The sequence below is a fragment of the Sminthopsis crassicaudata genome, chromosome 6 (assembly GCF_048593235.1).
Source record: "Sminthopsis crassicaudata isolate SCR6 chromosome 6, ASM4859323v1, whole genome shotgun sequence".
In the NCBI taxonomy this organism is placed as follows: Eukaryota; Metazoa; Chordata; class Mammalia; order Dasyuromorphia; family Dasyuridae; genus Sminthopsis; species Sminthopsis crassicaudata.
The window spans coordinates 161,363,185-161,387,535 of NC_133622.1; the positions used below are offsets into that span (position 1 = coordinate 161,363,185).

At 34.1% G+C, this 24,351-nt stretch overlaps 1 protein-coding gene across 5 annotated transcripts in view; it reads right to left on the reverse strand.

Annotated features, from left to right (window-relative positions):
* LIN54 (lin-54 DREAM MuvB core complex component) overlaps positions 1–24,351 on the reverse strand; it is a 78,061-nt gene that overhangs the window by 48,530 nt on the left and 5,180 nt on the right. For 2 of the 5 annotated variants that reach the window (XM_074275559.1, XM_074275555.1), the window contains 3 exons: positions 8,536–9,270; positions 4,227–4,347; positions 1,530–1,672 (listed from right to left, as the gene is read on the reverse strand). In XM_074275559.1, the coding sequence (XP_074131660.1) occupies positions 1,530–1,672; positions 4,227–4,347; positions 8,536–9,234 (963 nt within the window). In that variant the 5' untranslated portion in view covers positions 9,235–9,270. Of the gene's footprint in view, positions 1–1,529; positions 1,673–4,226; positions 4,348–8,535; positions 9,271–11,536; positions 11,635–14,348; positions 14,416–16,697; positions 17,157–24,351 lie in introns of those variants that run through there. The other 3 variants (XM_074275558.1, XM_074275557.1, XM_074275556.1) reach the window with 3 other exon arrangements.

Sequence of the window (24,351 nt, forward strand, 5' to 3'; positions counted from 1 at the left end):
TAACTCTAAGAACAATCCAATTCAGTTTGGGAAGATTTTGATTATTACACTTTCACAATGCTTCCTTGGAATTAAAAGTCATTAATGGACTATCACATGAGAGGTAGGCAGGACTATCAGATGAAGGGCTTCATATCTCAACACAATGATGACATCTTGGTCACTAGAATGATGAAGGATGTGGCCCATTCTTTAGATCTGATAGTCCCTTACATGGACACAATGGTAGAAAAGAACCCTTAAGATGATTCAAGGTCCACAGGCAAGTTATCCCCAAGCTGAGATATCCATTTTAAGTTAGGTAATGCAGGATTCTGTAAATAGGGTAAGTATCAGAACTCTTGATCATTAAACATAAATAGCAGGCAAAGTTGGGTCTGCTAGAACTAGCTCTTTACATGAAGTGGTAGTTTCTGTGCAACTGAGAAAAGTGTCAGGTAGTCAGTCCATTATTATCCCCATTGGGAAAATTGGTGCCTGCAGATTCTAACTGCTAGAGCAAGCAGGAAAGACTGAATTAACAGATGGCTCTGCCTGACACTATGGAGACACAAAACATTACAACTGCTGCTGCCATTAAATCCACTGAAAGCTGAAGAAAAGAACGCTCACTGCAAAGGGCATGCTACACAATTGGTAAAAAAAATGTCAACCTAATTATTGACTGAAAGAATATTTACAAATTGTGATCTTTTCCACTGTCTCATGGAAAAGGACCTAGCATGTGCAATATGGTAGTTTAAATGAAGTCTATGTATGGGGATAAGGCCTATGGGAAAAACAATGACAAAAGCTCATGCAATGTAATCATTGTGGAGGTCACAGATGTACATCACATAGGGTTCAACCTTGTAATGATCAAATGCATCAGAGTTGCTTTATCACTCCCAAAGGCCTTGCTGAATGCTGGACCCTTATTATGTGTACCTATAACCCACTTATACCATTAGGAAATGAAGTAATGCATATTCAGGCTAACCAATGGGTGGGGGAAGAATTATATAGTCCTATTGGACAGGAATGGATACTTCTCATTTGCTAAACAGCATACTACCACAGCAGCAAAGAAAGTGAAGGATGGCATCCAGCCCTGAAAGGGTTTATCTACAAATGCAAAAAGCAGACCACACACAGACCTGACAATGACCATGACTAACACCTTCTCTGAGAAATGAGACAACTGCTCAAGTCAGGGCTTTTAAAGTCCTGAGCCAACTAATATTATTTATTATTATTAATGGTCATTACTATTATATTGTTAGTAGAATTTTTACAGTTTCAACAGCCTATGATATGAAAGTGCTATTTTCCTATTTTAAAAGCGCTATAGTCTTATTTTAGAAATGAGAAAACTGAGGCTCAGGGAAGCTAGGAGACTGAAGTCCATCACTATACTGAAGTCTGTTATGACACTGAGCTAGACACTAGGAAGTATAGAAATGTAGATGACAGAGTACAACAAAATTAAGACATTAATCACAATATCTAGAATTTAAAAAAAAAAAAAACCCACAAAATAACCTCTTTACCTTATTGGGAGATTTCAGAGGTGAGATGGCTATTTTGTTTGGTGTCTGTGCTGTAGAAGTGAGAGTTGACCCTATAACGCCACTTTCAGATATCGTTATGGTCTTTGGGGGTGTCCCCGGAGCAGACTGTGATAGAACCCTCCCTGCAAAGGAAAGGAAGAAGGTCAAATAATAGTGTGAGCCTTCCTCAAGTGTTTACTTTTAAAGAGTTAACTATATTTGTATTACTTCATGCTCACGGATTTGTATGATAGGACTGTGATCTATAGTCATAGGGAATGAACTCAAGTATGGTATAATCAAACAAGTTAATGACTTTTATTTACCACATTGAACCCCCAATCTATAAAAATGTGGTAGAATTAAAAACTTGAAATTTATATTAAAGGAGAGAATTGGGATCTGTGTTTCAGGAAGCTACCCTCAAAAGCATTTTATTCCTGAACTCTGACATTAAATATCATGTACTAGGTTGAGTGAAAATTTCATCTGAAGTATTCTTATTATGGTCATTTAAAACAAGTTTAATTTCATTTTTGTTATTTGTAAGGCTTGAGATCAATTATGTATTAATCCTTCCAAATACTCCTCTCTTCAGTAATATTCATTTCCCAATATGTGAGATTGTCCCAATGTTTACTTTTTAAAATGCTTATTATGCCATTCTAGCTGTGTATGCTCTTTTGTGGGCTAACACAACCATCTTTTCCGACTTCATATCTATGATGCCATAAACTGACAGATTAGTTGCTTTTTAAAAAAGTTTCACCTTGTTTAATTCATAGATATGGAGCTAAAAGAAAGGAAGAAGAGTAAGGAAAAAAGATATGACAACTTTTTTGGTTTTCTTTTCTGGAGAGGGTTAAAAAGCCAAAGTACATAGTCTTCACAAAAGCCATCTTCCTCTTTATATCTTATATTGGCCCATGAATTGAAAAATAAAGATAGCTTTTTTTTTTTCACATTTTGTCTCTAACATTTGAGTTATGTTGTCAAAAACTTAAGAAAGTGGTGGCATATCCAGCAGAAAACCACCAGAACAACAAAGGGTCTGAGGTTTGTGTCATTGAAGGAACAGAGACATTTTCAGCCTGAAGAAGAGAAAGCTTGGGGCAGCCAGGTGGTGCAGTGGTTACAGCATCAGCCCTGAAGTCAGGAGGACCTGAGTTCAAATTTGACCTCAGATACGTAACACTTCCTGTGTGACCCTGGGTAAGTCACTTAACCCCAATTGCCTCAGCAAACAACAACAAAAATAGAAGGCTCAGGGAGGACATGATGGCTGTTCTCAAGTATTCCAAGGGCTGATATGTATGTAAAAGAGAAATGAAACTTGTTTAATTGGGCTCTGGAAAGCAGAACAGGGAAAGGATGGTAGGAAAGACCATCAGAGACCATATTTCGGATTGATGTCACGAGGTTACCCCAAATTGGAAGGGACTACCTCAACAGAGAGCAGGTTCTCAGTTACTAATAACAAAAATGATTTCAATAGTGATAATATGTATATTATTATAATAGTGACAATGATAACAATGTCAATGAAAAACTTGACAACATCACTTTGTGGGGGAGGTATACTCATAATCTGACAGAAAGGAAACTAAGCCCATGAAAAGATTCGTGAGTCCACAACTAGGAAGGGTCTACAGCAGGATTTGAACTTAGGTCTTCCTCTCTTCAGACCTTTATATTCTCTGAAAATCTTCTAGCAAAGACTAAACAACCAATTGTCATGTGTATTGTATATGCGTTAAACTAGAAGACTTAAGGAGATCCCTTCCAAGTCTCAAATACAGTGATTCTTTCCATTTTTAGGCCTTGATTTTATGCAATAAAATAGTTTTACAGCAGTCTAATATGTTCCTGACATTTTTTGTAAGTTATTGGTTCAACAGCAAAGTTAAATCATGTATTAACATCTTGTCAAACACAAACTCAAGTATAACCTAGATACTCTAACAACCAAAGCGGGTACAAGGCTACTGGGAAATCAAAACTTCTGATGGTTTTCAAGAGTAGTTTGTTTCACTGCTGAATACAAATGTAATATCTGCACAGCTAAAAGTAATCTTGCTACATCATTTACATCATTATTTACAATGAAGAGATTTTCAAACTGAAAGCACTTTACTGTTGAGCCACATGCAAAATAAACAATTTCTACTCTTAAAACATTGAGACTTCAACAGAACACAATCTGAATTGTAGGAAAATAAAACATCCTTCAAAAACTAGTAAATCCTTCCTATACTTGCTATATGAAAACCTAAGGTGTAAATAATAAAGAGGAAAAAATTTAAACAAAGCCCTCTTCATTTTTAATTGAACTACTATGTTCCAAAGTCTAAATATATAACATATATTATGAAAGTGTTATGCTCCCTGCACCTGCAGTGTAGGTCCATGTTTTTGGTTTTTTAAAAATGCATTTGACCTTTGAGGGTTTATATGTAATGTTTCATTTGAGAAATCAAATTCTATAGTAGAATACACTCTTCTGTGATGTGGGACATAGATCTTTTACACATATTGAACAATCATAACTCCTTGAGAGTTAACTGAAGCTTACGTCAGCTGCCTTTCCCTTCTCGCTGAATGTTTAAACAAGACACTTAAAAATGCAGATGAGCTTAATGTAATTTTATATAAAATAAAGGTAAAAATGTAGATTAAGAAACAATAAATAAATACAACCTGCAATGACTGGTGATACTTGAGTTGTCTGTCCTGTAACTGCTTTACTATTAATTGGTTTTGCCAAGATTAATTTGGTGATCACTGGACCAGAAGTTGGTGTTCTTGTCTTCTTAGCAATCTGAAATGTATAAATAACTATGTAGATAACTATAAAGCACTCATTTACTTAGAATTAAGACAGCTCTAGCAAACAATAACCATTATATATGAATGTTAACAGCGAAAAACAAGAATTTAATTCAACAAATTTCAGTTGTTAAAATTCCACAACTAATAATATTGCAAAGCTCTTTACATTGTACTACATAATGGTATTTAAAATTTCTGGAATATAAATTTATAATCAATCACAAGCAAAACAATAACATATTTAATAAGTAACACACTATTTGGCTTCTTTTCCCAAAACATGAAGTGAAATGTTAAAAGAAAAAAAATAGGACAGAAAAAGGAGTCACTTTAGAGAAACAATGTAGTATCATTACAAATACATATTAAGGAATAATTTTAATGTAAAAAAAAAAAAAAAAAAATCCCAACAACCCTCTTCCTCTAGTAGCTAACTGGGGAAAAAAAAAAAAAGAAGTTAAGAAAGAAAAAAAAAGAGTAAATTTTTATAAATAACAATTCCTAACAATTCCTGAAGGAAATTATCAAGTAGTAAAGATTGCTTGTTTCAATTAACATGCAGCCCCCCAACTTACAGACTTAAAGTCTTTCAAGTTGCACAAAGTACTTTCTTAAATACTCTCTTAAATCAAGACAAAGTCAGTGATAAGTTTCACACACACACACACACACACACACACACACACACACACACACACACACACACACACACCCATGGTTAAATAATACTTTACATACATCACCTCATTTATCCTCCCAAAAATCCTATTATAGCCCCACTTTTATGGATGAGGAAACAAAATTAAAGGCATTTAGTGACTTGGCCAAAGTCACAACTTTAGCTGATAATGGAGGCAAATTATAGTCTTGTCTTTTGCCTTCAAGTCCAGTACTCTCTATTTGACACCATACTTCCCCAAAGTACATTATAACATACATTACCAACATGAATGTGAACAATAAAATGGACATAACACAGAGCAATGAAATTTTCTGCTCTGAGGGCTCAAATTCCAAACTGAACTATTTTAATGAAATATATTTATTTTGCATTATGAATCCAAAATCCTATGGGGGGCGGAGGGGAGGAGAATGATGGCAAATAGGAAATGTAACATGAGATCTAACAATGGGATTGATACAGTGAACAATGTGAAAAACTATAATTGGATTTAAATAAATCAGCACATCCCTAAGATAATAATGAGAAGTGAAAAGCCCTCATTTACCATTAAATATGTAAGATTTTAAAATTGTTAAGGATTTTATTGACCTGTCAAACATTAATGAATTTCAGATATAAAAATGGTATTATATACTTAAGTTCTTAAAAAAGTTAATAAGTAATTTAAGTCTTCATGATACTTTCTATAACTAACTTATTTGTAAGTGTTTGCTAACACAAATACTTTCAAATCAGGAATTTTTAAAAATTAAGGTAATATACTAACTTCCTCTCATCAGAGAAGTATAAAAACTATTAAAATGGACTGTTGAATACACTGTCAGACAAGGTCACTATATTGGGAGTTTGTTTTTCTCTGATGACAAAGGATTGTTCAATTATTAGGAAAGAGTAAGGTATTTCCAAAAATTACCTTACTGTTGAAAAAAAAGCACCAATAAAATTTAGTTTAAACAAAAAAAGGTGTTCTAAAATTTAAAAAGTTCATGAGCAATATAGTGTCATCATTTCCCTATGTTTAAGATGTTAAACCAAAGCTGTCCAGTTCTGTATTGGAACCCAAGACTTCCCATATAAAGGGGGGGGGGGGAAGGGAAGGTTTGTTCTAAATGGAACATAATTACATTTGGAATTGATCACTACCAAAGTATAAAGAAAGGATCATTTTAAAGAAGCTTATTTAATTAGAAAACCTAAATAAAATCACAAAGAATTATGTAAATATCCATTAATATCATTAATAAAATAGAGCAAGCATTTAATATGCTCTTTCAGCTTCTTGAAAAAAAGCTTTATTGATCTGCTACTTTCAGTAAACATGAAATTCTGAATAAGTAAAATGTTATAGCAAAACTATTTCAATCTTTTTTTTTGGAAAATGATCAAATGTTTGTTGAAAGATTTAAAAAAATCTACTACAAATTTCTGTGCCTTTATAAACAATTTAAAAAATCTGGTCTAAATCAGTGATTCATTATTGTAATGAACTCCAAATGAGTAAACTCCCTCTACTGATACAGTTCTAAGAGCTGTCTGGGGTGCTAAGCTATTAAGCAATTTGCCCAAGATTGTATCATCAATCTGTGTCAAAGGAAGAACATGAACTCAGGTCTTCTTGGGCTCCAGGAAGCTCAGAAGGGATAAGATCGAGGGCACAAAGAAAGAGGGGTCTGCTTTTCATGAGAAAGGCAACTTTCTTCTCAGAAATTAGAAGGGGGTAGAGGGCATTGATTTCCTCATCCATAAAATGCAGTAATGCCTGTAGAAGCTACAACTTGGGGTTTTAGTGAGAACCAAATAGGGTAAGTTCATTTAAAGCACTCTGAAAACTTTAAGGTGCTCTACAGACATACATAGCCTGCTCTCTACTCACTATCCCATACTGCCAGAGTTACTGTCCATATTTAATTTTTTTCTTATAGATAATCACAATGATTCTTATGCCCCAATTACCTCAGAGAACCTACAGTATTATCTATGGGACCACTGACCTCTAAATCACCCCGGAAAGTTCTAGTCATTGTACATTTTATGTTCTGTGCAGTATATGGAACTACAGCTGGGTCTCAGTGTGACCATACCTCTCGAGTAACAAACTGCACAATCAATTCTTTGTGAGACTTTGATTATACCTTCTTCCTAGTCCTCTAACCAAGAGCTATTGGCCTTCGGCCCTTTCTATCCTAGAAAACAGCCTTAGATTGCTAGGGGAAAACCAAATAACCAGGAATTGTGTGAAATGATAAATATTCTGTACACCTGAAAAAGGAAAGGGATAAAATAAAATGTATGGGCTTTGCAATATATGGGGAAGCTAAATGATACAGGGTCAGAAAGACCTGAGTTCAAATCTTGCCTCAGACACTTACTAGCTGTGGAGTCACTGAACCTCTCTCAGCCTCAGTTTCCTCATCTGTAAAATGGGGATAATAGTACCAACCTCACAAGGCTCCTGTGAGGATCAAATAAGATAATTTAAGTAAAACACTCTGCAAATCTTAAAGCATTATGCAAATATGAGCTTGATCATTATTATTGTGCTGAGTATTTTCCATAAGTCTAAATGTCTTGGCTTACACCTCCAGATTTGGAAGTTTCCTTATAGATGTTAATAGATGTAAAGAGACATTTTATAATAATAATTTTATGAAAAGTGACAGGAAGACAGTCTAATAACACAAGTTATTCAGGAGAACAAGGTTCTAGTTACAAAACATGGTTCAAAAAAACACTTATTATTTATCAACTTAGCCATGCAATCTTTCTAAGCTTCCTTTTATATTCATATTCAGCTTCTATTTCCCATCCTCACTTGGAAGACTGAATCTGAGAGAGCACATTACTGGCCACATATTTGGGGATCATAAAGAGAAGATAAGTGTGAACAGGAAATAACAAAAAATAGAACCCCAAAGCAATGGTAGGAGTAACGTCCCAAAGAGAAAGGCTTCAGTGGACAAGGAAGGTCTTTATTGAGAACAAAGAAAATCATAAGAGTTAAGCAGTTAATCTTATATAGGTTACCTTCTACCTCAGTGTCTCACCCACGACATAGCAAAAAAAAAAAAAAAAAAAAAAAAAAAAAAAAAAAGGACAGGGACAATGGATCTCCAAAGCTAAGGTTTACAGTGATCCACAGTCAAGGGACAGAGATCTGCTTATCTCTATTACCAAAGATTTGTTCCATTCCTGAAAAAGTACCCTTGGTAACTAGTTAATAAGAATGTTTCTTCTCGTGCATAAAAAACTTCCACTAAAAACACATATATATACACAAAATGCATATTTAAATGTTCAAAATTAAATTCAAAGAAAATTATTCTTTAGCTAGCTAATTTTCAAGCTGAAAATTTTCCTATACAATAAGTATTATTATTTTTATGTATACACTAAAAGCAACATTCAAGTTATTTGTTGTGAAGGAGCTAGATATAAACCACATACTTACAACTTATCTATGTACATGCATCTCAATAGACATTTTTTTTTTACCTGCACTGTTTTTAATTGTTGAGTCTGTAACACAGAAGGCTGAGTTGTAGTATTAATCAGTTGATTTCCTGGAGTCAGTGCCGAAACACCAATGACAGGTTTCATCTCTGGCCTTCCTCCAATAGTAACTACTTTGATTTGTTGAGATTGCACTTTAGAGTCTCCTGACTGTGTCTGAGATGTGGCTTTCTGAGTCTGGGGAAGCTGGTTATTGGGTAGTGCTAAAACAATTGGTGGGCCAGACTTGCCCAAAGTTGTTACAATTAACTTCTGTCCATCTGGTTTAATTGTTTGATTGCCAAGTTTAAGATCAGATGTCTGAGATCCTCTGTTTAAAATAATCTGATTGGCAGATATAGTCACAGGTGTCTGGGCACCAAGTTTTTGAAGGCCACTTGGAAAGGCTGCTTTTACAGTATTTAAATCTGTTTTTGTAACTATGGTATTCCCAACAACTTTGTTAGTGTGGTTACTAGACACTGTGACTGGTTCTGTCGTAATAGACATGGCTGTGGTTGCAGATTCGCTGGATGAATTTATGTTGACAATTTCTTGAAGGTCCGTTTCCATGGGAATTGAATCTCCCATTGGGGATGAAACAATAACAGCCTCAATACTATCATCTTCCACTAAAGTTATACCAGTGTCCATGATCTCCTCTGGAAGTAAGCTGTTCACCTCAGCTGACACCACCTCCATGATAGTTCTTCCACTTGGAAGCTTGATAATCAGGTACTACAAAGAAAATGGGAGGAAAAAAAAATCAGCTAAAAGAAATAACTGAGCTTCAATAAGGAAACTATTGTGCAACAACAAAATTAACATTCCAAGAAAATTCTTACCAAAGAGAGACTTTTTTTTGGAACCAACATAATTAGGTATTTAAAACCAACTTTCCCTCCAAGAAAGGAAAAGTTCTGAGATCTGGCAGCATAGTCTGCTGGGAATTGTAGTTCCTCGCCAGAGTGAGTCTTCTTTACAGGGCAGGACAATTTGAGATTCAAAGTAGACTTGGAAAGGAACAAGTACCACAATGGCAGTGGGAGAAAGTAGAGTTCATGATGGTATGATGTGAGAAGAGTTCAGAGCCTGAAAGATGGAGGCTTGGTTCCAAAAGACACAGTATCTACTTGATATCTAAGACTATGATGAATATGGCTGGAACCTAATATTGTTAATTCAAAAAATCAGGCAGGACAGTGAAGTTTTAGCGCTCCTCTCCTTTCCCCCTATCTTCAATTGGCATGGATAGCCTATATGATTTATTATATTTTAAACTATTCTTAAATCTTGATAATTTCAATTAAAGGAAAAAAGAAAGGCAGGCAGGCAGAAAAGCAGAAAAAAAGGCAGGGAGGGAGGAAGCCAAAACTACAATCAGTCTAAAACTATTAGGTAATTCAGGTCAAAAATAGCTAGGATTGTATTCTGGGAACACCAAGTTGGAACTGGGAGACAAACTTATGATTTTGAATTTTATTAGCAACTTTTATAAATATCTAGACAGCAAAAGATTAACCAAATGATTTAAGTCCATTTACCCTAAGCTTCTGAGTCATAAATGCAGATTCAGGTAATAGAGCAGTCTTAGCAAATGGAAGAACTTTTTCCTCAGAATTCTTAGGCAGTTTTTAAAAATGTTTTACTTATTATCTTTTTTTTTTTCCTGAGGCAATTGGAGTTAAGTGACTTGCCCAAGGTCACACAGTTAGGAAGTATTAAATGTGAAGCCACATTTGAACTCAGGTCCTCCTGACTCCAGGCTCTATCCACCGTGCCATCTACCTGCCCCATGTAGGCAGTTTTTAAAATCGATTTTATTTTTTGTTATTCTGAACTTAACAAATATCATAATAAATAACATAAAATGTACATTTCTATATGCTAAGAAGAACAGAAAATGGGAACTGTGCATGACACCACAAATATCACTTATATACCAGTTTACTTTTGAGCTCTCCTCTTTGACTACATTTCTTCTGTACTCTTATCTGCAATTCTATAATGACTCAATGATCCTTTTTTCTTATATGAAAACCCTATTGTTAGTCTTCTTCCCCTCCCAAACTGAAAATAAAAAAACAAAATCCTTGCAATTTAATATAATTTAAATTAATTTCCATGTTAGCTATTTATGAAAATACATATGTATATATTTATTCTGTACCATTGATTTAATACCACTTTCAACACTAGTCCTCTGGAATCATGGCTGGTCATTACTTTGATCAGAGTTCTTAAGTTCTTCAGAGACCCTCCCAGTTCTATTCACTTCACTCTGCATCAATTCCACACAACTCTTCTAGGTTTCTCTGAAACCACTTTATTCTTCATTTCTTACATTAACATACTATAATTTATTCAACTATTCCCCAACTGATGAATACCCTTTTTGTTTCCAGTTCTTTGCTATAACAAAAAGCATTAATAGAAATATTTTTAACACAGTGGCCTTTTTCCTCTTTCTTTTAATTTTCATCTCTATTTTCAATTTAGTGACTTTAGAGATATAATTCCAAACTCCTTTTCAAAACAGCTGAACCAATTCAGTTTTACCAACAGTGTTTTAGTGTAGCACCCTGTGAGCAGAATTCACTCATTGTTCTTTAATTTTGAAGTTGATCTTTTCCTTTGATTTGGTGAGGGTAATGATAATTTACATACCTCATTATTATGTACTTTTCTTTTATCTTGTCTAGTTTTATTATATTTTGATGTACATATACCTAAAAGTCATCTCACTTATGTCTTTCCAGGAACATTTTATGGTTTTCACAGATGCTGGTGAGGTATTACATAAACACATGAATTTAAGTTATTTAAGAATGAGGGCATTATCTACTCAATATCACTAAAAAATATCCTCCCATATGATCACATTAATGGCATACCCATTTCCATTTGGATAATAAAGAAGTAAATAATCATAATGCTAAGCTATGCTGCCAGCTACTATTATCCTGCATGTCCACAGTTCCTCAAGCAAAGTCCACCCACTCACCTTCCCTAGAATGTGCTCTCCTAATTGTTAGGAGTTCACAATAACTAGCTGGCCCCAAACCAATCAGAGTTCATTCTATCTTCTTTTCACCTTTTGCTCTGGGGGGGGGAAAAAAAAATCAAATTAACACAACCATTCCTGAAAAGTAATTGCCAACATCCATCCTATGATTCTACCTATGATCTCCGAGATGAATAATCAAGCCAAAACAGCTTTTCCTGGCTGCTGCTACCTCATGTGTATATATTCCTCTATCAGAATCTAAGTTCTTTAAAGGATGGCCTATATAGTTTTTGTGTCAGTAACCCCAGTACAATTCCCTGACAATAATACACATTAAATAGTTTTTCATTTACTCATTTAAGAGACCAATTAAATTGGGCTAAAGTCACATTTTGGTAATACAACCATATCCAGGAAAACTTTGTTTTATGGTCCCATTTCATCTAAAAGTCCAGTCAGTCATCTAAGATGCCCAGGATGAGAAATCTTCAAGACTCAGGACAAAACAAGTACACAAGCCTTACACAGTCCTTGCCAGTCTGGGCCTAATTGCTTTGGCCAAAGGCAACTGGAAAATGTGCAGAGAGAAATGAACAATATCACCTGGAAAAAGTCTAAAGATAAGTATTATTTACAACGACATATTTCCAACAAACAATATATTCTGCTTTTCAGCAAAACCTAGAACTGATGGGACAACTTTTCCTGGTTCCTTCAGAATGCTAAGTACCCACTCTTAAGTTTCTGAAGAGATTTTTATCTCGGTGTGTTGTTAGTCTTAAACCTCTGGGGAGTAGAGAATATTTCAATTTTGCCTTGATAGATTCAACTCTTAACACAAGGCCTCACACAATATGGGAACATTACAATTCCAATGTTATTGTGATAGAGAAAACTATCTGCACACAGAGAGAGGACTGTCAGGACTGTGATATCGATCACAACAAAATACTTTCATTTTTGTTGTTTGCTTGCATTTTATTTTCTTTCTTTCTCGGTTTTTTCCCCTCTTTGATTTGATTTTTCTTGTGCAGCATAATAATTGTGCAAATATAATATATAGAAGAATTGCACATGTTTAATATATATCTTGGATTATTTGCCATCTAGGGCATGGGTTAGGGGGAAGGGAGGGAGAAAAAAAATTGGAACACAAGGTTTTGCAAAGGTAAATGTTGAAAACTATGGATATGTTTTGAAAATTAAAAGCTTTATCAAAAAAAATGAGAAGGGGTGAAGTTTGTAAAAAACTTGAAGAAAAATTAATAAAGCCAGATTATTATTTCATCTAATAATGAACCTAGAAAAAGAACAATATAATTTTTAAAATCGAAGAAAAAATTAATATGGGAGGATTAGCAAAGGTTTGTTGACTAATTAGTATACTTCTACCTATCCTGATAGAATATACACTCTCAGAAAACAGGGACTGGTTGATTTTTGTCTTTGTAACTTTAGGACTTGATTCTTAATAAGTGCTTTCTGATGAAGAAAAATAAGATGATATCATTATTCAGAAAGAACTATAATTGTTATCAATAACAAAGTTTCATTAAGACATTAAGAAGACAGTTTTGTCACTGCAGAACACCTGAAACAAAGTAAAATAATATGAAAACTAAATAGACTTAGTCTAGAAATGTTAGAAAATCAAAATACTATCCTATTTCTACAATTTTCCTTGGGTTAAGTTTTCTTAAGACTAAATGATCAACAACTAGATGATTTCACCAATTTCAACAATGAGGTGATCCAAGCCAATTTCAATAGACTTGTGAAGGAGAGAGTCATCTGCAACCAGAAAAAAAATACTATGGGGACTGAATGTGGATCACAATAAAGTATTTTCACTTTTTTTGTTGTTGTTTGCTTACTTTTTTTTCTCTCACTTTTTTCTTTTTTGATCTGATTTTTCTTGTGCAACATGATAAATTTGGGGATATGTTTAGAAGAATTGCACATGTTTAATTAACCTATATTGGATTACTTGCTATCTAGGGGAGGGAGGTGGGGGGAAAGGGAGAGAGAAAAATTTGGAACACAAGGTTTTGCAAGGGTGAATGTTGAAAACTATCTTTGCATCTATTTTGAAAATAAAAACCTATTAAATTTTTTAAACGACTAAATGATCAAGAAAGACAACAATATGTTAAGAGAAAAATGCAGTCTAAAGAACTAATTGCTGGTGTGAAAATTACTTCACCAGAAATCACTATATAAAACTTATATGCTATATGCTTATAGCACATAAAATTAAAAGATTTAAGAAATTTAACCTTACATAAATTAAAACTAATACAAGAACTGTTATCTAATGTCCTAGATATTCAGGGGGAAAACAGGCAGTCTCTTCCATAATTCAGAGGCTCTCTCATACTGGGGTTTTCTTACTCTGAAACAACTCTCCAATATATTGATCCCTTTTGATTGTTGGTGAGATTCTTCTCAGGTATCCACTTTGAATACAGGTACAGGTCAACCAAGTTTCATTTCCCTTCTATCTATGCTTCTGATTCATGATTTTATCACCATGTTCTAGCATGGGTACCTTCTCCCTTTACCACCACCCTCCTTTTGACATCTCTCATTAAAATCTAAGGTCATTTAGGAGATTATCTTTCTTTTTTATTTTTACCCATTGGGCTCAGCACATAGTTAGCACTTTCAAAGAATTCTAAACAAAATTACTAAGGACTTATATCCTAATGAAATGTATATACAGACATATACAAAATGAAGGAGTGGAGAGCCCTAGGTAATAGGTAGTTGGGTAAACAGAGTTGGCAAGACCTCATAAAGGAGGTGATACCTGAGATCCAGAGGAATCCAGCCCCAGGAAACGGTGGAGATTATCACACAAACCCAATGGCCCTGAACTAAAGATAAAAGAAATGAGTAAAGCAAGGAAATAACCACTCTGAAAAAATCCTGTAAGCCCTAGATATCCACAAAAGTTCAACCTCAAAAGAATAACTGCATAACTATTACTTAAATGGAAAAAAAAAATTCCCACAAAGATTTCATGAATGCCAAAATGAAATGAAGCAAGAAAGCAATAATAAAAAAAAGTTATGGAAGAAATAAATGAAGAACAAGAAGCTCATAAGTGAAAGTTGTAAATCTTACTCCAAAATGGACTCTCTGAAAACCAGAAAAGACCGGATAGGTTTCTATTAAACAAGAAATATTACAGCAAGATAAAAGCCTTGAAAAAATGCAAAACGTAAGATATCGGATATCACAAACAACCAACCTGAAAAATAGGTCAAGAAAAGATAATTTAAGAATCACTAAATTCTCAGAAAATCATGATGCAAAAAAGCAGAAAAATTAAGAAGAAATTTCAAGAAATCATAAATCAAAGTTACAAAGATCTCTTTGACCCAGAAGGCAACAGAAAGACATAAAGAATCCACTGATCACCTTCTGAAAGGAGCCCCAAGAGACAAAGTTCCACCAATGTCACAGCCAACAAAATCCGCAGTTTCTACCTCAAAGGAAAAATGCGATTGGATATGCAGAAGGCAAGAAACTGCAGGTGTCTTCTAAGAATGTTTTAATATCTAACACAAAATACATAAGATTATAAAGTAACCCAATTAAGCTGAAATGCAATTATCAAAATATCTTTAAAAAAAAAGTTCGTAGACTCCAGGTTAACAACTCTTTAACTCCCAGCCTTCTCTATTTCTACTGAGGGTACCAGCATTCTTAGAGTTATTCCCAAACTGAGTCATGCTTTATTCTTCACTTCCTCTCATTTTTCATATGAATGAACAAAAAAAAAATTATTAAATACTTAATATGTGTCGATAATTGCTAAACATTGGAGACACGGATACAAAATAGAGCTTCAACTGGCTCACTTTCTGATGGGGGGAAGGGGACAAAGAAAGTTCAAAGGGTAGTGAGAAGACACAAGGGAATAAAATGACTTACCTCTTTTCTTTTAGTGTTTTCAGAAATAGTTGTATGAGTAGGACTGGAAAGCGTAGCTAGCAAAATGACCAGAACAAAGGGGTTTTTGCTTGGGGTTGCCTAGACATGACGGACCAAATAAGATCTTTTGGGAGGTGGGGAAAGGAAGCTTTGGTGCTGATAGAGTTAACCAGTTGTCAAATTTCATCCATTTAACTGCTCCATTATCTCTAGAATCTTCAGTCTTTCCTCTTCCTGAGGAAGTTCATCATGGTTAGCCCTACGTATCTCATCTGATTATCTAACTACAACAATGTCTCCTAAATAATTTCTTGGCTTAGAGTCTCTCCCTCACAATCTATTTGACAAAAAACTGCCAAATCATGTTCATTCCTAAAAGAATCTTCAGTGGTTCCCTAACACCCTTAGGACACAATGCAGGCTGACCATATCTCTCTTCCTTCTTTCTTCATCACAGCCAAAGTGGCCCTCTGTGGTTCTCCCCAAATGCCACATCCCATCCCCTTTTCAGTTCGCTATGGTAGAATACACTCTTTCCCAGGCATTCTCTTTTAGAAGACCTGCTTTCCTTCAAGACTTCTTTCATGAACTGTGGCAAGGTAGAACTGAATTTCCTGAAAGTTAAGTGTTCTCACTCTTTTCAAATTAACTTAAGATTTACTTTTCTTATGTATGAAAAAGTTAGCCTCTTGACAATGAGACAAGACAAAGGAAAAAACAGTTCCTTTGACAATGGGAACTGTTTTTTCCTTTGTCTTGAGTCATTAAGAGCTAATCCAATGTTCAAGACATTCAGTAAAGCTCAATGATTATCTTTTAATCTGCACAAATTGATTAAAAATTGAAAAAGTTTGAGAACAATTTTCCAAAAGTGAAATATTAGAAGCTTGTTTCAAGAAAGATAATCTTTCTAATCAATAGAAAAAGTTAGATATCAGAAAAGTTAACTCTGAAAACTAGACTCCTTAAAATACAGGATCAGATCCAGCTTCTATAGATTAAGTAGGTTCTTCCTGGACCCTGTTATCTAGCAATATGCCTAGCAATAATAATAATTTTAACAGAAACTTGTCTGGGCACTATAATTTGGAGAAAATTGTATTCCCTTCAATTCTAACTGACAATAATGATAACATCAGGGAAAGGCCAAGAGGTAATTAACACTTCTTTCAGGGACATGCCTCAGGTAAAGACAGTGCTGAGTGGAAAACTGAACTACCTGAGTTTTCTTGGATTGGTCTGGAAACTGGACAACACTGATAGGACTAAGGAACTTGCAGCCTTCAAGTGTCTCTAGGCAGGGAGCCTGCCCAAAAGAAGGAGTCTTGCAGTTCTCCTCTCCTTGGAGCAGCCTTGCCTGGAAGGAAGGAAAGATAAAGCCACAAATGAAAGGCAAAAATAAAAAGCTGTCCTAAAATTCATTATTATGCTTACATTATTTCCCACCTTGGGGAAATGAAATTTCTGAGAAAGTGAATAGTTACAATGCTTTGTTAACAAGAAATATTACTCTGTTACTAAATTTCAGTGTTCATTATGCCCAAGTATCTTTGTCATTTCTGTTATGGACCACACACAATCTGGTTTTAGGATCATAGATTTAAGCCATTTCATTCAATCCCCTTATTTTACAGAGGAGAAACTGAAGCTAGGCAAGTTACTTGTCACAGATATTAAGGCAACATCTTATCTGATATAAGCAAAAAATCTTATTTGATTTTGAATCCATATTTGAACCCTAAGAAATCCTAGAATTAGCTCTGACTCCAAATCTTTACTATTTTCCAATCATTTATAGATAAAATGTGGAAAAGACTTACACAGGGTTAAAAAGACAAAAAGGACTTCAATCTATATTACTGGAAGGACTATCCACAATAAAACACCGAAGTACTGTCAAATGTTTATAAAATCTGAATTTTCTGTGGATATTTATTTTCAAGCAGTCCAGTTACTAAGGATGATTTTTTTTTCATTTTTCTATATTTTCCTCTTATTTTCTATGTTGAAACACAAACAAGAAAAACAAAAGCTTTAAGCTTTAGGGAGAGAAGGATAGTTACTAGGTTCAAAAATTTGAAGGGCTATTATAAAAATGATAATTTTTGAATAAAAGAACCTCATTTTCAAGAGCATGTCCCTACCCAAATCTGAATACACAGAAGAGACTAAAGTGGTGATAGCATATTTAATTCTTATCTAGTCCACTTAGAAAAGAGAATTTGGTGTAACACAGCAGTCTGCCTACAGGTGCATTGAGGCCAAACATAACTAAACAAATCTTGGGATCTTATACATATAAAATCTTAAACATATAAAATCACAGAATCTCAGATTGTAAAAAGGCTTCAAAGATATATGGCTATAGATATATATTATATTCCCAATGAAGAGTTACTATATAAGAAATAGCATAAAGAATTTCAATATGTATAAAAAATATAACAAGGCCAAAGAATAGACTGACAGTCTCAGAAATGTAAAAAGACTAAAATGATGCCTTAGTTTGGTAAATAGAGTCTTTGCTGGCAATGTATGAATGATCATGGACAAAGTATGGATAAATTGCCATTTATATGAGTGGAGTGAATATCCCCATTAATATCAGATGTTCCATTGAGACAGAACTAATTGACTCTTTAATCTGTTTCTCCTTTCTTTCCCAAAACCAACCAAACAAACCTTTAGACTGGAAAAGAGATGATAAAAAGGGCTTACAAGGAAGTACAACAATTAATCAACAAGCATATCAAAAAACTTCTAGGCACTGAGGATACAATGGATCCCCATTCTTAAAAGAAATTTCTTTGTAAGAGGACACCGATTTGTCCTTGAAAAGTTCACGTCATCAGGCCCAGACTATATACACACAAAGATACTGTAAAAATTGTGATACTTGGGGCAGTTAGATGGTGCAATGGATAGAGAACACCAGCCTAGAAGTCAGGAGGCCCTGAATTCAAATCTGACCTTAGACACTTAATACTTCCTATGATGTGACCCTGGGCAAGTCACTTAACCCCAATTGCCTCAGCAAAAACAAACAAACAAACAAACAAAATTATGATACTTTCTCCTTTGAAAGACCTTGGAGAATGTAAAGGGTAGCTAGAGAGATAAAAGGCAAATCTCAGTGTTTGAAAGATGAAAAATAGTAGAAATATGCAAACTACAGGCCTGTGAGTTTGGTTTTAAATTCTAGCAAAATTCTAGAAGATATTATTGGAGGTTAGTGACTGTGTAGAAAAAAAGTTCTGCAAAGAAAGATTCAGTACAGAACTAAGCTTATTTTTGGATAACTTTGCTAACCTAACAAATTTCAGCAAAACATTTAATAAATGTTACTCTTATAAGGAAAATAGAAAGATGTGGGCTTGATAGTTAATGATTAGATATGACTTGGAAAGCTGTCCTTTTGTTTGTCCTTCCTTCTAATTCGAAATGAGGACCATGACTTGTAAAGAATTGGATTAACATAAGGGAGGGCTGTGCAAACTCACTGGCCTCACTTTCCCATTCAGAGCCATCTGAGTCCAGTATCAGAATGACTGGAAATATGTCTGGGAGGCAGTGGGGAAGCCTTGATGTTTTTAAGGTCTTTCCCAAGTCTGTTTGATTGAAGAAATGTCCATTCAGTGATTAAAACTAGTAAGAAATAAAGAAGAGAATGACCTCTTTTAGCTAGTTCAAAAAAAAAAAACCCAAAATCAATCTGGGAGGTAAGGATCTTCAGGGTCTCTGGCCAAAATAGAATCAACTGTAATTTACATTCACTCTGAGTAATCAGGGTCCAAACAAGGATCCCTTGGGCTTGGCATGAAACCTACAGCTGACCAATCAAAGAAAGGTAGAGAGATCTGGATTTAAGATAAGGATCTTAAACCCCAATATAATCAAAATTTACATTCCTTTGGGCAGAGCACTCACAGGTACACCCTCAGTGGATAGAGGAAGAGGAGGGAAGGGAGGGAAAAATGAAGAAAGGGAAGAAGAGGGGGAGAGAAGGAAAAGAGGAAAGAAGGAAGGAAGCTGTGTGTTCCCTAATGTACTCAGAAGGGCAACTGGTACTGCTACTCAGAAGCAAGCAAGATCATTGCTTGTCCTTTCTAGAAGAAATCATGACATAGCAAAGTGATGCCATAATTTGCAAATGCGTAGGATTTAAGTGAGGGAGGGCTCACTTTCTCCTCCAGAACCATCAGCATGTGTCCTAAAGCTTTAACAGTTAAAAATCAATGAAAAGTATCAAATCTTTAGATACAAATGGATAACAGAGTCTGCATTTGAAAAGATTTTGACAAGCTATCAAGAGAAGGCTGAGAATTTAAGGAAACCTTCAAGGACCAAGCTACACTGAATGACAAGTGCATTTTTTTTTTCACCCATAAGGCAAAGAAAATGAAATAAGATGAAAATTTTTATTTCAAAGTAAAATAATAATCTTTTTTTTTCCTTTTTTTCTGGTTGAGGCAAATTGGAGTTAAATGACTTGCCCAGGGTCACACAGCTAGTAAGTGTTAAGTGTCTGAGTCCCATTTTGAGCTCAGGTCCTCTTGAATCCTATATCCACTGCACTATCTAGCTGCCCTCAAAGTAAAATAATAAAACTTTTTTTTATCAATTGGCACACTTGTTCCTTCCAGAGCTAGAAATATGGATATCTATTTAGATGAATTGATAAATGTAATATTCCAACCATTAAGTGTAAAAATTAAGTATAGAAGAGGCTACAGAATCAAATCACAGATCTTCTGAGTTCCAAGAAATTAAAGATGTTATTTGTCCTAACACTTTTCCACCACATACTCAACAAGTAGTCAACTAATCTTGGTTTGAAGACCTCTACTGACCTCCTGAGGTAACTCACTCTGCTTCTAAGTAGCTCAAATTATTAAGAAGCTTTTCCTTAAATCAACCTTAAATCTGTCGCTGTGCACTCTCCATCTAAAATCTTACGTATGTTCTTTGGATCTATGCAGTCTAAAACATACATCTGAAAGATGGTGAGTCGGGTGGGAAGGTTGTGTTCCCTCCTCCAAAGGACAACTCTTAGAATACTGATTCCACCTCTTCTTTTCAATTCCTTCAGCTGTTCTTCATGTGACTGGCACATAGCATGTGCTTAACTAATACTTCTTGGTTCCTTAATTGATATGGCCTTAAAAGCTTTTTCACCATTTTAGAAGTGCAATCAAGGAGCAAGTCACTTATTTCTCTCATATTGAGTTTCCTCATCTGTAAAATAATAGTACTCTCAGGGGTGTGGTGGGACTCAAATGAGATAACATGTGTAAGGTGCTACATTAAGCTTTAAAGTGCTTTACAAATGTTAGTTACTATTATTATAACTTAAAAAGATGTATTACCATTTGTCATCTGCGTTTCCTCTCTACCCTAATAACCCTTGATTTTTTTCTTCAACCCTAAAGTTACAACCTCCAATACAGTCCCTTTTCCTAGAGTTCTTAAAAAACAAAAACAAAAACAAAAACAAAAAAAAAACTTGCAAAACACATTTACATAGTTCAGCAAAACAAATTCCCATATAATCTAAGTACAAACTGACTGCATCTTTCTTCATCTAAGTTTGTTTCTCTCTGATAGGTGGTGAATGGCATGTTTCATTCTTTTGAATGTGAAGTTTATTGTTTCAGTGATCAGCATTCTAAAGTCTTTCAAAGTTGCTTTATAATGTAGTTCACTGTGTGACCTGTTCTAATTCTGCTCACTTTATCCTGCCTCAATTCATAAAGTCTTCCCAGTTTTCTATTTAATTATTCATTTCATCATTTCTAATGACATAAAAACTATTCTACTGCACTCCCATACCACAACTTACCACAATTCCCATTCCAACAGGAAGAAAGACCCTTATCATTTGAAGCTACAATAAAAAAGAGCTGCTACAAATATTTTTGCACATGTGGAGCCTTTTTCTCTTTCTTTGATCTCCTCTGGGTATATTTCTAGTAGTAGACTAGTTCGATCAAAAAGAAGGAACAGTTTGCTAATTTACTAAGCATAGCTCGAAATTATGTTTCAAAATGGCTATTCTAATATAAAGCTACAATGGTGCACTTACCGATTTTCCTTCAACTCTCCATCATGTCACTTTCATTTTGTCATCTTTGTCAGTCAGACTGATATAAGATAGAAATTCAAAGTTGCTTTAATTGTACTCCTCTAATTATTGGAGCATTTTCCCATATGGTTGGTTGATAGCTTGGATCCCTTCTTTTAAAAACTGTCTATTCATAACCTTTGATCACTGATTTATCTATTTGGGAATAGCTATTAGTTTTACACATTTAATTCAGTTCTTTGTATATCTAAAAAATGAGACTTTTATCAGAGAAATTTGTTCCTAAGATTTTTTTTCCCAGTTAGGTTTACCTTTTAATTTTTACTGCATTTAAAACTTTCAAAGCTATCCATTTTATCTTGTGTGATCTTCTCTATAACTTATTTCATCATGAATTCTTCCTCTCCAAATTCCAAAAGAAGTAATATCTTCTTTGTTTATGGTATGACTTTATATCTAAGTCTTGTTTCCATTTATCTTGGTATGTGGCGTGAGGTATTGAATCTAAATAGAAGTTCTGTTGAACTGCTATTCAGTTTTACCAGTAATTACTGTCCAACAGTCACTCTCCCCACTAACAACTTGGATTTATAAAACACTATACTACCATGTTTGTTGAATTCATATTCAGTATACAATAATCAACCTCTTTTTAAACCAGTACCACATTGTTTTCATGATTATTTCTTTGTAGTATCTGAAATGGATATCTGATATCTGAAATGGAAAAAGTTCCTTTTTCCCTTCCTTTTCCATTATTACCTTTAAGATTCTTAACCTTCTATTCTTTTTCTTTTCTTTTTTTTTTTTTTTGGCTGAGGCAATTGGGGTTAAGTGACTTGCCTAGGGTCACACAGCCAGGATGTGTTAAGTATCTGAGGCCAAATTTGAACTCAGGCCCTCCTGACTTCAGAGCTGGTGCTTGGCCTTCTATTCTTTCAGATGAATTTTGTTTATTTTTTCTACCACTCAAAAATATTCTTTGGTTGGTACAGAACTGAATAAATAAGCTGTTTTAAGTATTTGTATATCAACTCGACCTATGCATGAGAAATTAATGTTTCTCCAATTATTTAGATCTGTCCTTATTTCTGTATTCATATAGTCCTTTAGGTCACCTGTCCTTACTTCTGTATTCATATAGTCCTTGGGTGAATCTTGAAAGATAATACTCCAGAACACTTTTTGGTTCTGTAATTATTTTTAAAGAAATTTCTCTTTTTAGTTCTTGCTGTGTTTTACTGGCTATATAAAGGAATGATAATTATTTATGTTGATTTATCTTCTATACTGAAATTGTGCTGATGCTATTACAAATAGTTTTTTTCCCCCCCTGAGGTATTATAAATAGTTTTAACTGACTCCTAAATACATCAAAATACCAGCAAAATTCTTCTCATTGCTATAACCAGCATTTATAATACTTCATATAGTAGTGTAAGTAATGGTAATCCTTTATTGATCTCTGATCTTATCAGAAAGGCTTCTAGCTTTTTCCCATTACATATAATTGTTTTGGGATTTAGATAAATACTATTTATTATTTTAGGGAAATCTATTTCTATGATTTTTAGAGTTTGTAACAGAAGGTATCTTTTCAATCCTTATCTATGATACAAATGTGATCTTCATATCTGAACAAAAAAAAAAAAAGAGAGACTAACATCCATAATGAACATGGATAAACATGTTAAACCAAATACTAGCAAGTACACAACAACAACATTAATAGAAAGATGACATGCAATGACTAGGTTTATATCAGAAATATAAATGTGGGGTTGGTTCAACATAAAGACACTAAATATAAACAAATCATGTTGGTAACTATGGTAGTGATAGATGCTGACTATCCAACAGATATTAAATAGATGCTGGAAATACAATATTCATTTTTATTAGAAACTATAAACTATAGAAATAAATGAATTTTTTCCTTAATATTGTTCTTAACCTTTTTTTGTATCATAGACCCCCTTTGGCAGATTAGGGACCCATGCACTCCATTTGAGAATGTTTCTAAATGCAGAAAATAAAATACACAGGATTACAAAGAAAAATAATTATAGCAAAATATTATCTTTTTTTTAAATAGTTTATAGACACCTCCCTCCCCCCCTTAAGAATCCCTGCCCTATCAGCATTGCGTAAGCTCTTTGAGAACAGAAACTACCTTAGTTTTCTATTTGTACTCCTATCTTTTCCACACAGTAAAGAATTTTTCTTTCATTTTTTCATTTAGTTTTTAAATTTTTTTCATAAAGCTAGTAAAATTCAGAGACAAGACATTTTTAAATATCTGCTCTTCCATTACACCAGGCTGCCCCCTCCTTATCAAGCAACCAATTGATCTTAAAACATTTACATAACAATGGTATTCATATAGTAATTACAATATTGCCACATAAAACTACAAGAACTCAATTTTACAAACTTTTTATTTCTACTTTAATAAAAGTTCTGGAAATGCTGTAAGATAATGAAGAAAACAAGACAAATAGATTTGAATCCATATTAACCCAATACAATAAATGTGACATATAATGTAATACAATGTCAATACACACATTTTCAAAACTGCAAGATGGTTTTAATGTTAAATTATTAAATTCTCTATCCATAGCAGTAGAGGGGAATGATGCCACAAATAATTTAAGAATTATTTCTATTTGCTTTTGAAATATTTTTATGCTTCCATTTCAATAGAATATAAATGTTCAGTGTTCTAGGAAATTATAATACTTCAAATAAAATAATGAAATCCCACTGTGAAAGCTAACTAAATAGTTGA